The following is a 13,254-nucleotide window of genomic DNA, read 5'->3' as shown; positions in this document are numbered from 1 at the left end:
GTGTTAAAGAAGGTGGAATCGACAAGGAATCAGGATCCAGGCAAGGCAGTTTTTTAGATGTTGCTGACAATTCCGGTCGGTGTAACACAAGGCTATTTTCTGTTACTTTCTATTACTTTGTTATTTATTTCTGCAGTTTTTTTTTTTAACCACCCAGTGCAATACGACACTCCTGGCGAAGGGGATATAGTTACAACAACCATACATGCATGTTTACACACTTCACGGTTTTACATATAATCAGATTGCAGTGTGACTTGGTTAGGACATTCTTATGAAGCAGCCTGTGTTCTCAGTCCTGTCTCTGCCAGGGTTCATCAGCTTGGCTCAACAGTAACCCTCAGTCTCTCACCTTTGAAACTGCTGGTTTGCTTCACACAGCAACCACCCCCTGTCATCTTGTACAGCTGTAACCTTTTAAAAGTAATTGTAAAGGGCTGTTTCAAGGTCCTGGTATTGATTTATTGATAAAATGCTGGGAGAGTGTGCTCTTTGTTGAAAGCCTATCTCCTTTTAATTCCTGGGATTTCAATAAATAGCAGTGATTTAATGCTTGTATTACTGGATGATAAATCTTGCCTCAAATATTTCTTTGTAGTATTTAATCTAGTTCATCTCATTGGTTCCAGTATTGAGAAGTCAGTTACACACTACTACACATACGCCCTTATCTGATTGTAATGAAAGCGGTTTAGGATATCCCTTAGCACGTCATTGAGACAATCAGAATCTGGAGACGGAATCTACAGTCAGCGCCTGCTGATCCGCCTCTTATAACCTGTCACTCAGCACTAACAGATTTTTTATAGCTAAAGAACTTCTTTTTCAATTGTGATAAAACATAGTTATGACATTCTTTAGTAAAAAGTACAGAGAGAATCTGACGATATGTGGAGGAAGCATACTGGATAATGGTATCCTACTTTTTGTATGATTGGCGGGGGAGGTAATCTTTTTGCGAGTAAGGCAAACGTTTTGACGTGTCTTTTTCCGTGGCAACGACCATTTTAACAAAGTTTGCAGATGCAGAGGAAACACTGGGGTGCCGGAGATGAAACAGGGTTCCATAGCATTGAAGAGCAAGTCGTGCCCTGCCCCCTGCACTAACCCCAGCCTCCACTGCTCTTGTGTTCTCAGATGCAGTGCAAGCTGTCTGAGCTGCAGGAGGCAGAGGATGGCGTGAAGGGCCAGCTGACCTGGCGCAGTCACCTGCAACGCGGCATGGTGAACGGCACGAGCGAGGCGGAGAGAGCCGAGACCCCCGAGCAGCAAGAGGACCCCGAAACAACCTCCAGCCCTCAGGAGGCCCAAGAGGAGCTCTACACAGACTGGGACACTACCAAGCAGGCAGACACTCCAGCGGTCAGTCACGCAATGCTGCCCGATCCCACACACAGGGCTGCTTTCACAGACTCTGGATTAGTGCGAATCAGGGTCCGTGAAGCCAACCAACAGTGCACCCTTCTCATAGCTGTTTAACTGATTCAACTCCTTTCTTAATAGTACCCTTGCAGCAGTAGAAATAGACACCTTAAGAATACCCAACAGTCCTCGAGTAAACATTTGAAACAAAAAGAACTTCAGACGGGTATTTTATTTTCCAGTTGCCCCTAGCAGTTCTGTATTTGGAACAGTGCAAAAGGATTTGTCCAATGTCACATTGTGCTCGTCTAACTGTTTTTCAGAACTTCCAATAACCATTGATTTCTCTGTTATAGAAACTGTTATGAGGTTGTGACCCTGCTTGTTATATTGCAGTAAGTGCTACAGGCAGGCAGGTAGCATTCCACAGAAGCTGTGAACTTAGCTGAAGCTTTTCTCTGCAGGAGAGAAGCAGCCCTGTATCCTCCCCTGCAAACACAGTGAGTGAAAGAGAAGAAGTGACTGAAACAGCAAGTATTCTCAAGGTAACATTTCTCTCCTTGTCTGCCTGACTCACTCTTCCCTCATAAATCCATCTCTATCCATCAGTCTCATTATCTGTACCTGTCTGCCGTTCTCCACAGCGCCGAGATGAGTATTTCTGATAAAGCTTGTGGAGAAAGGTCTGGGTTATACTCAAATATGGGCAATCGTGTGCATATTATTTATAGGTGATTAACATGCCAATATGTAGTATATCCCCTGCAGACATATACATGAACGACTTGATGTTTGTGGTTTCAGAACAGATGCAAAAAGTGTGACTTAAAGAATACAGGGAAATGAATGTAAAAATAAGCTTAACTCCAAGGTGCCAGTAGTCCGAAACAGACAATCAGATTGATTTATATTGGTGTTCCTGGCATTAACATGGTGGCTCTGGTTGTTTGTAGAAGGAATCCTTTGATGTCCAGCCAAACCCACCGCCTCAGCAAGCCAGCCCCTCTGCAGAGAGCGGCCTGGATTTCTTCCAGTCGGACCCCTTCACAGACGGTGAGCACCTCCCCTGCGCTGCCCCACAGTTTCAGATCAATAAAACATGTACTGCACCAGAGGCAGTGGAAGTGCAAGAGCATTGCAAACTGGACAGGTTACCAGGGGGCTGCCAGATTTCTACTGATACCCGCTGCAGAGAATCATTAGAAGTGATGGTCTGTTTGAAATACATTCCTCAAGTTAATATATACCGCTGACGCTGTCTGTTCTGGTAAAGTCTTGTCTACTTAAATGACTCGCTTTGCATTAGCAAGAGGACTGCAAGGCTTATTTAATACCATTAGGGACTGTGTCTGCTATACATATTCAATATACAGATACTGTACAAAGAACAAGATAAGGAATTATCTGTGAGATTAGGGGTTTCCCCGACTGCTTTTTGGAGGAGCTTGGCATGCTGTTTTGTCAAGGAATTTGCTTGATCCACTCAGTACTGCTTCACAGTTGTAGTGGACAGTGGCAGTACTGCAGCGTCTGCTCTCATAAGATCATACAGCAAACATTCCGAACTAGAGGAGGACATTAAGCCCATCGGTGCTCGTCCGGTTCCTCGTAGCTGATAGATCCCAGAACTTCTCTAGTGGGGTTCTGAAAGTATGCCAATGATTCCGCATCAGCAGCGTGGCAACCATTCTGTGTGTAAAAAAAAAAAAAAAAAACCTCCTACTCTTCTAAGATTTACTTTGTCAACTCTCAGCAAGGCCCTGCAGCAACACAGAGCACTCTTAATGAGAGACTGGAAGATTCTATAGTGATGCACATGGATGACTCGGTGGCCCTAATCTTTAGACAGTGTTCAGGTTTTCAGTCATATGGTGCAGTGCAGGAAAGTCTAAAGAGTCTCGTATTTCGCCGTGCAGCTCACAGGTAGTCTAATACCAGAACGACTAATAATACATCCCTGGGGAGTTTGATTTGACTAGCAAATGTGTTTTCCAACAGCCCTGACAATCAACCAGTCAAAGATCTCCAGAACCCAGCTTGCAATGCAAAACCAACTAATTACTCTTAACAGAGGACAGATCTGTAACCTAAAAACAAAAATGACATATAGTGTCAACCTCACAGAAAAAAAATATTGAATTAAAAAATACATTTTAAAAAATTGTTTGGATAATCGTTATATATATATATATATATATATATATATATAATATTTTTTTTTTTTTTCATTTTAGGTGACCCCTTCAAAGATGATCCATTTGGGAAGGTGGATGTTTCAGGTGAGATTTAGTCTAGTTATGACCAGTGATGGAGGGTGGAAAGCAGCTGGAAGCTGTTCCATGAAATCCTGTTTGTACACAAAGGAAGCTATATCATTGAAATTGAAAAGGCAATTTAACAAAATCACTGTTTTGGACTTTTCCTCACATCACTGTGCATGGGATTGTAGTTTCTGTCTTAGTTGATGTTGTAATTGAGTGTGAATGAAAACCTTAATTTCATTGAACACCCTAAGAAACAAGATTTTCCAAATCGGTGACCAGTACCGGTAATAAAAACTCAATTAACAAACGTCTGTTTATTTTGAATGTTTTTCAGACCCCTTCGGTGGAGACCCTTTCAAAGGCACGGATCCCTTTGCCTCAGACTCCTTCTTCAAGCAGCCATCTGCAGACCCCTTCTCTGCGGGAGGGGACCCCTTCAGCAACACAACAGGAAGCGCAGCTCCTGCTGACTCCTTCGGTACTGCAGCCAGCAACACAAGGGAACCAGACCTCTTCAGCACTACATCCGGCAACACAGGAGAACCAGACCTCTTCAACACAGGAGAACCAGACCTCTTCAACACAGGAGAACCAGACCTCTTCAATACTGGGAAACCAGACCACTTCAACACAGGGGAACCAGACCTCTTCAATACTGGGAAACCAGACCTCTTCAACACAGGGGAACCAGACCTCTTCAACACTGCAGCCGGCAACACTGGTGAACCAGACCTCTTCAGCACTGCAGCTGGCAGCGCCGGGCTCCCCACGGTGAGATCTGTCATGCTTCTCCACTGACCCAGTTCACTTCCCACCTCTGCCTTTTATTCAGTATTGAAGTTTCCTGGTCACTTGCGATTGCCTCCTGTCATGTGTCTCATTAACACAGTCCTCGCTTCTTCCTCAGACGGATGTCTTGCAGTCCAATGACCCGTTCGCGCCAGGCGGCAACGCTGTATCTGCAGCTCCTGACACAGGTGAGTGTGATCCTTCATCACTCTTTCAACGCTGTCTGATACCCGAGGCTTCTTAGCCCCGGCAATTTGGAGGAAAACCCTCTGCAGGAAACATGTTTCTGCTTATTTTCAAGCAACACACAATCGTTCCTGCAAAACAGCCTGCAACTGGAAGAAAGCATTTAATATTGAATTGAGTGGAAATATGTTATGCAGAATAACAAACCTGGTTTCAACCCCGTGGGGGAGATGCTGACTAGATTTGTCTGCTTAAAATAACAAATTGTCCCAACTCCCCGTCTTTTGTTCCCCAACACCTATTCTTATTGAAAAGTCCAGAATAATGTTTAGCATGTTCAAACAGTGGAATTCAACTATGCGGATTTATTGGACTTCTGTTCTGTAATTTACTTGTTGAAATTACATCAATGGCATTAAACCCCCCCCCCCCCCCCCCCAACTCGAATCAGTCCAGAATGGTGTTCTCCACGTCAAAATAATCTCCAAAAAAGTCTCCAAAACCTAGTATAGTTCCCCAAATATGCCTCAACCCTTTCTGGCATTCCAGCGGTTATGTAATTCGATTGTGATGTATGTTTATACCGCAGGGGTGGACACAGTTGACCCTTCCAGTCCTGGTCTTTGTTCCACTCCTGGTCTTTGTTCCAATCCTGTTGTAAATTGTTTAATTGAACTGATTTAAGCCTCCATCCAGACTCTGAATTAGTTCATGATCTCATTTCACCTGTTAAACCTGGAGTGGAATAGCCCTGCAGGACTGTGATTGGACACCCCAGCTCTACCCTATTTAACGGGGCGGGATTAAGCTCATTCCACAACTTCATCACAAGCTGTGTCCCACGCCCCTCTGTTTCTTCTTCTGCCCCTGAATGTGTTGTTGTGCCCGTGCCATACCCATTTCTATGTGTAACCACCTTTTGTTTCAGTAGCAGACCCCTTTGCCTCCTTCTTTGGGAATGACTCATTTGGGAGTGGATTCGCTGACTTCAGCACACTGTCCAAGGTAGCTGTGATCTGGGTGCTGCAGAGGGGCCATGGTAACACGCTGTATGGAGGGAGGGAGAGGGGGAGTGTTGGGTGATGAGGATACCGCTTGAAGTAGCTTGTTTGTTAAGGGTTCAGAAATTAGATGCCGATTTCAAGTTTTATCCACCGAAGACTGGGAGCATCCAATTCAATTTGTACAATTAGCATGAAATGTATCTTCCTATCACTGCTTCAAAAACACTGTACTGGACGAAATGCAACTGAGAGTTAAACAGTTCAGCTATGTTTAATTATCATTATTCAAACAGTAGATCACGTGGTGTCACTGTTTTTAAAGATTATAGCAAAACCCCAGTATTGCATATGGATCCATAGACTTTAAAGTTTCAAGAGGCAGGAGTTAGCTGGGTTGGATATGATTGACAGGTTGTAACGTGCAAGTCTGTTTTTTTGACAGTCAAATGGACCCGACCCTTTCAACACTAGCTCCGCCCCCGACGTCTTCAGTAATAAGAATGTATTTGCGGAGGAGGTACCAAAGAGCCAGGACATGCCCCCGGCCCTACCGCCCAAGACAGGAACGCCCACCAGACCCCCTCCTCCTCCCCCAGGTAAGAGGGACCTAGTTGGGACTACTCTAACACTCTCGCTGCCTTCCACACTAACACATACTGTGTTAACCACTGAGCTGCTCCAACCTGCTGCCTTCCGCCCTGCGGCTCAGAACTAACTATAAGAAGCTGAACTCGCTACCGAATATGCTGCTGGAAAATCAGCATTATGTATTTCTTTAGATATTAAACTTGGGTGTTGCGGGCTCCTCCTGTTCTTGTACTCTTGCAGATCTGCAGACTCAAGCCAGTAACCTTCACACTGCTGCCTAGCACTCTAACCCTGAACAGTTCTAACTGCCTTCTGCATTGTAACTCAGCACAAAACTTCACTTCAGACCAATGCTGAGTCTACTACCAGAAACAACACACACACACATATCATAACCCCTGAGCTATTCAAACAACCCCAGAAATCTAACCAATCAGCTCCTTGAATCAAGCAACTGCTTTCCGATACGGAGGTGACACACCAATTATTAACCGCTAAGTAGAAAGATCAGAGCCGTCCCGCCCAGCAGGCTGTATCCCAGGAGCTACCCAGACTCGGCTCTCTTCCCCCTGCAGACGCGGTCCAGCTTCCTCCAGGCACCCATGCCGAATGCCTCACTGTTGTTTCGTTGTGTCTGTGCAGGTAAGAGATCGTCCCTTTCCAGGTCTGAGTCTTCGGACTCGTACAAGCGGAGCGACCCGTTCCAGACGCAGGGTTTGGGGGACCCCTCTCAGCCCGAGTCCCAAGACGAGAAGCTCCGGGCCGCCTTCTCCACATCGTCCCCCAGCAAGGCTCCTCCAGACCCGGCTAACTTCAGCAGCTTCAACAGTGTGAGCAACACCCCTCGTTTCACAGCTTAGCAACCCTCAGGGCAAAACCTTACCTGGGAATCTTAGCTGGGTTTCCATCTACAGCAAAAACCTGAAGCATGAACCTTAAACCCATTACCCCCTGAACTTGAGTCACACACTCTAACCACTCACTGCCATGCATCCCATGGTCTGCCAAGCTAACCACTGAGCCACCTCCCCATCTATATGTCTACTCTGAGACGAATCCCTGGAGCCACAAAACTGCTTGAATTCACTGCCATGCACATTCATTCCATCATTCTAACTGCTTGAATTCACTGCCATGCACATTCATTCCATCATTCTAAATGCTTCAATTCACTGCCATGCACATTCATTCCATCATTCTAAATGCTTCAATTCACTGCCATGCACATTCATTCCATCATTCTATCTGCTTCAATTCACTGCCATGCACATTCATTCCATCATTCTAAATGCTTCAATTCACTGCCATGCACATTCATTCCATCATTCTAAATGCTTCAATTCACTGCCATGCACATTCATTCCATCATTCTAAATGCTTCAATTCACTGCCATGCACATTCATTCCATCATTCTAACTGCTTCAATTCACTGCCATGCACATTCATTCCATCATTCTAAATGCTTCAATTCACTGCCATGCACATTCATTCCATCATTCTAAATGCTTAGCTTCCTGAACCTGTTCCTTTTCAAGCTGCAAACCTGCCACCTTTCACACTCCACTGCATCACACTAACCCCTCGAAACCAGCTGCTCTCCCTGCTGCACATCAGGACTAATCTCCCAGCGTCTTGCACCCCTTTTCATTTCATACTCCAGACCAGTCTAACTTTCTCCCAAACCCCCCCCCCCCCCCCCCCCAATGAATGTTCTTTCAATTATTTAGACCAGCTGAGCTGGTTTCTACCAAGCTGTCCATTCTGTCTTGAAATCTCACTTGACTAGCAGTCTGCTAAGTGCTGGAGGTGTTTTGTGAAACTGGCCATGGGCATGTTATGATGAGTTCGCCCTCCTGGGTGTGTCAATTGTTGTGATGATTTACACATTTCTAAATAGCCCTGAGCGAGCCGTCCTGGCTGCTGGCATCCATTCTGAAATCCGGTCTTGCCATTTGAGCTTCAGTTTTCTTTTTCGCTTTGACGGTGTTACAGGAATTGTGCATTGCATAGTTTAGTTAGTGCACCTAAACAGCGGTTTAAACTACAGTCTAATCACCACAGTACCTTCATTTGTAAAAATAAAAAATACAAATCCGGTAGTTTCACTGCAGTTTAAGCTCTGTGTAAACAACAGCGCACAGGTACCACTTCTGTGATGCTGGCAATCATGCTGAGTTTTGTAGCTCCAATACTGACTTTAGAAAATATATCTTGCCAGCAAACATTTCATGTTTTACAGTACTCCAGCTTTTGGTGTTGTGCACAGGAAGCTTTTACAACATGGAAAACCCGTAACGGCTCAAACTATTGTTTCTTTAAGTTTCCACTTACACCTGAAGACTTTTGAGATGTGCTGTTTGCATGTCAGTTTTAAAACGGCTGTCCTTCTGTCCCATCTCCCCTCCTGTAGTACCCCACTGAGGAGGACTTGATCGAATGGGCGAAGCGCGAGAGTGAGCGGGAGGAGAAGGAGAGGCTTGCTCGGCTCACCCAGCAGGAAGAAGAAGACCTGGAGCTGGCCATCGCCCTCAGCAAGTCTGAAATCTCGGAGGCATGAGGCAGCTGCCTTGCCTCTCTTTAAACACATGTATATTCAAAAAGAAAAAAAAGACAGGAAGGCCTTGGCAGGAGACCGGTGCAAAAGATTTTAAGATGCTCTGAATTTGTGGTGGAACAGAAAGCAGCCTCTGTTTGGTGTGCAACCTATTGTAAAAGATTTTTACTGGGGGTGAGGGGAGTCGGATGTGGAAACAGTCCTCATGGCCCGGGTTGGGATTAGTTTGAGCACTGGGGTGGTCTCTTATTTCCTGGGGATAATGTTGGCTGTAGGTAGGATTCATATCCTTTCCCACTTTGATGACTGTCAGGGGTCTTCAGAGTAGGAATGCCTTATTTATTTTTGCAAGGGTTTGGGGATTGCGGCATTCCAGTTTTTAGCTGATCGTGCCAGTTGCTGTGAATGATTAAGGCAGCCAGAGGAGGGCACTTCAGATCTTTTGCACCTTGTTTTTTCTTTTGGCAAAACCAGAACAGGTGAACAAGCCAACCTTCCACATTATCTCCGTGGTATCGAAGCTCAGAGCATTGTCAAACTCCATAAAACTATAGTAGATCTAAATAAAGTACAGTTATATGAGGAAAGTTTGTCAGCCATACTGACTGCATCATGTATATATAAAGATATGTTTAATGCCACGTATGGGGTAACTTACACATTTAAGCTAGAAATCCCCTTCGGCCAGATAACAGGACGGGGATCTAGGGCTCCGGTCTAACTAGAGATTAACACTTGTCACTTTATAATTTGATAACCTGGTGCTCAGTACCCCCTGTTTTATAGCCTCTGGATGTGCTTGGAACAGCAGAGTTTAAGTGCATAGAGACACGGTTGTATCCTGCTAAATCCTTAAGGAGAAGACATAAAAAAAACCTTCAAGGTTGAGTGCAATGTTATTAAATAGAGCCTTAGAACTGTGTCATCCGTCTTTTGCACTTAAACTGGGTTTAGCTATTGGTTGGCATTTATTACAGAGCATGACTAGAACAATGTAATTATGTTGTGGGGATGAAATTTTGCCTTTTAATTAATATGCTGTTAGAAGTGGAATTACACCACTAATATTAAAACAAAAAATATTATAATCCCACCACTGCCACCATGTAGCTTTTATTTAACATCAGATTCATTGTGTATTGATGGATCGGAATCTCAATTTGCAGTTTCTCCTTCCAAGGTGCTTACTCTGCTGCTTATACACAAACTAGATCACTGTAGGGGCCACAATATATTTGGTGCAAAAGAGCATTTGTTGCATAAACGAGTCTCCCATTTTCCATTGGCCTATTGCTGTGCTGAGCATGCTGTAGGCACAGAAGTCTGTTTCAAATAGCTGTGGAAGTTGACCTATTTTTTTTTTTTTTAATCATTTGTGCACAGTAGGGTTTGTCATCCATAAGTTTGCACAGTCAGTATTGCCCAGGAGAAAAGTAAAGGGACCTGGAGTGTGGCTAATTCTGCACCCCAATCCATTGCAGCCTCTGAACAGGTGCCCCCACTATATAAACCACTACAAAAGATGCTCAATTTAAACAAAGCAGGTAGAAGTGTCCTTGTTTCAAGGCTTGCTGTCCACAGACCTCCAATAGTGTATGCTGCTGATTTTTCCTCCCATCTTTTGAATAGAACTAAACCACTAGCCTGCATTTCACTACATAACCCCCCCAACATTCACTAGGATGGAGGAGTGCCACGCAAGAGTTTACTTACAAACCTGAGGCCTTGGCTGCCTTTAGATTTAGTTTTAATTCTAGGTACAGTAACTCCTCCATCGATCATAGTAGAGCTCATATTGTTTCTGTTTGAGGTTCGGACCAATAGCCTGCAAAGATTACAGTTTCCGTGGGAATTTATTGCAGCAGCGTCATTTTCTAAACAGGTTTTTTCTTTTTTTTTTTTGTAACCTGCAACAAGGTGGCCTGTTGTCATGAAGGTTTGCTACCTGAAGAAATTTCCAGTGAAACCAGCCTCTTTGTTGACTAGTTTTACAGAGCCTCAATGTACAAATACCCATCAGATTTTAAAATAATAATACGAAGGTAAGGCAACCACCATTCGAATGACAGAGCCACTGTTCACTGACTCTTAAGGTATTCTTGGCCAACAATTCCCACTAAAATAAGAATGAGGTCATTAATGTTTGTGCACAGTGCTGTCCATGCTGTCACACAGTTCTGGCTATAGGAACACCCCCCTTGAATTCTCAATCCCTCCAAATCTTTGCTGTGTCCATCAAGACTTCTACTAATTGTATATATTAGAGCCATGGCTGCTTCTCCGTGTAAAAGAACTCCAGCTCATCTCATTGTATTAAAGACACTCCTGTTCCTATTACTGATGTGAATTGTATAGGTGCCTGTCGCATATAAAACCACTGATGTATGTTAACAGCCTACCTATATATGCTTTTTAAATTGGCTAATTTTATTTTTTATATTTTAACTTGTTCTGATATATATTTTTTTCATATTTTTTTGTTCATGGAAAATCCTTAAATTGTCTAAATCATTTCCTAACTATAACCTGTAATTAAAATAATAATAAATATAAATTCTGTTCAAGTAAGTTTGGTGTCCTGTAGTTAAAGTGGGGAATACATTTTTTTTTTATACACAAAGGGAAGTACAACAGCACACACTTGTTTATTTTACATCTAATACATTACTGAGTATGTAAGCAAATCATTGTTACTCTGCTGCTCAGTCTAGACCAGTTCCCTTATTGTGAAGTCCACAAGGACTGATGGAGCCGTCCCGAATACTTGGAGTAAAAGGGTGTTGTTATGTGAAAGCAGTACAAGTTATTGTGTCTTTAAGGTAAAAATAACTCAATTACCACAGACTCCAGGCCGCTCACGTTTGCCTGGAGCTGGGGTGTTGATTTTAACCATTTGCCCCTAGGCAGGTCATACAGGGCTGTGGAGGAGTGGCTGTGTGATTCCTGGACACGCTGCACTGTGATACATTCCTCTGGGGCTGTACAGATCGGACATATGAGAAGAATGCAGGAAACATAAACTGAACTTTCTTAGTGCGTGCACCTCCGTGTGCGGGGTCCCCCTATACAAGAGACCAGTGTGTGTGCGGGGTCCCCCTATACAAGAGACCAGTGTGTGTGCAGGGTCTGCCTATACAAGAGACTAGTGTGTGTGCAGGATCCACCTATACAAGAGATCAGTGTGTGTGCGGGATCCACCTATACAAGAGACCAGTGTGTGTGCGGAGTCCACCTATACAAGATACCAGTGTGTGTGCGGGATCCACCTATACAAGAGACTAGTGTGTGTGCAGGGTCTGCCTATACAAGATACCAGTGTGTGCAGGGTCTGCCTATACAAGATACCAGTGTGTGTGCGGGATCCACCTATACAAGAGATCAGTGTGTGTGCGGATCCACCTATACAAGAGACTAGTGTGTGTGCAGGGTCTGCCTATACAAGAGACCAGTGCGTGTGCGGGGTCTGCCTATACAAGATACCAGTGTGTGTGCGGGATCCACCTATACAAGAGATCAGTGTGTGTGCGGATCCACCTATACAAGAGACCAGTGTGTGTGCGGAGTCCACCTATACAAGAGACTAGTGTGTGTGCGGATCCACCTATACAAGAGACCAGTGTGTGTGCGGAGTCCACCTATACAAGAGATCAGTGTGTGTGCGGATCCACCTATACGAGAGATCAGTGTGTGTGCAGGGTCTGCCTATACAAGAGACCAGTGTGTGTGCGGGGTCTGCCTATAGAAGAGACCAGTGTGTGTGCAGGGTCTGCCTATACAAGAGACCAGTGCATGTGCGGGGTCTGCCTATACAAGAGACCAGTGCGTGTGCGGGGTCTGCCTATACAAGATACCAGTGCATGTGCGGGGTCTGCCTATACAAGAGACTAGTGTGTGTGCAGGGTCTGCCTATACAAGAGACCAGTGCGTGTGCGGGGTCTGCCTATACAAGATACCAGTGCATGTGCGGAGTCTGCCTATACAAGAGACCAGTGCGTGTGCAGGGTCTGCCTATAGAAGAGACCAGTGTGTGTGCAGGGTCTGCCTATACAAGAGACCAGTGCATGTGCGGGGTCTGCCTATACAAGAGACCAGTGCGTGTGCGGGGTCTGCCTATACAAGATACCAGTGCATGTGCGGGGTCTGCCTATACAAGATACCAGTGCATGTGCGGGGTCTGCCTATACAAGAGACCAGTGTGTGTGCAGGGTCTGCCTATAGAAGAGACCAGTGTGTGTGCAGGGTCTGCCTATACAAGAGACGGATACAAATGAAAATCAATTTTTGGCAAGGCCTTGATAGGGCCTGGTGTCCTTGAATGTTAGTCTTGAAGACCAATTGCCTCCCACTTTGCTGTATAGTATTGGAATATGTGGCTGCCAGACAGACTATTTACCTCTTCCCATACCTCTCTGTACTTTACAATGCGTGCCTATACTTTGCCATGCTTTCACTGTGATTTACAATACTTTGCTATGCTTTTACCTTGTCTTTTATAAGGATACATCT

At 44.7% G+C, this 13,254-nt stretch overlaps 1 protein-coding gene across 3 annotated transcripts in view; it reads left to right on the top strand.

Annotated features, from left to right (window-relative positions):
- Nucleotides 1–11,316, top strand: part of LOC117417089 (epidermal growth factor receptor substrate 15-like) — a 34,355-nt gene extending 23,039 nt beyond the window's left edge. The window contains exons 16-25 of one of the 3 annotated variants that reach the window (XM_034028834.3): nt 1,138–1,362; nt 1,827–1,907; nt 2,316–2,415; nt 3,597–3,641; nt 3,961–4,397; nt 4,534–4,603; nt 5,533–5,606; nt 6,048–6,201; nt 6,836–7,023; nt 8,605–11,316. In XM_034028834.3, coding sequence (XP_033884725.3) covers nt 1,138–1,362; nt 1,827–1,907; nt 2,316–2,415; nt 3,597–3,641; nt 3,961–4,397; nt 4,534–4,603; nt 5,533–5,606; nt 6,048–6,201; nt 6,836–7,023; nt 8,605–8,751 — 1,521 coding nt within the window. In that variant the 3' untranslated portion in view covers nt 8,752–11,316. Of the gene's footprint in view, nt 1–1,137; nt 1,363–1,826; nt 1,908–2,315; nt 2,416–3,596; nt 3,642–3,960; nt 4,398–4,533; nt 4,604–5,529; nt 5,607–6,047; nt 6,202–6,835; nt 7,024–8,604 lie in introns of all 3 variants that reach the window. The other 2 variants (XM_034028833.3, XM_034028835.3) reach the window with 2 other exon arrangements.
- The last annotated feature ends 1,938 nt before the right edge of the window (nt 11,317–13,254 follow it).

This window comes from Acipenser ruthenus, chromosome 12, assembly GCF_902713425.1.
Source record: "Acipenser ruthenus chromosome 12, fAciRut3.2 maternal haplotype, whole genome shotgun sequence".
NCBI classification, from domain to species: Eukaryota; Metazoa; Chordata; class Actinopteri; order Acipenseriformes; family Acipenseridae; genus Acipenser; species Acipenser ruthenus.
This window is presented reverse-complemented; position numbering and strand designations above follow the sequence as displayed.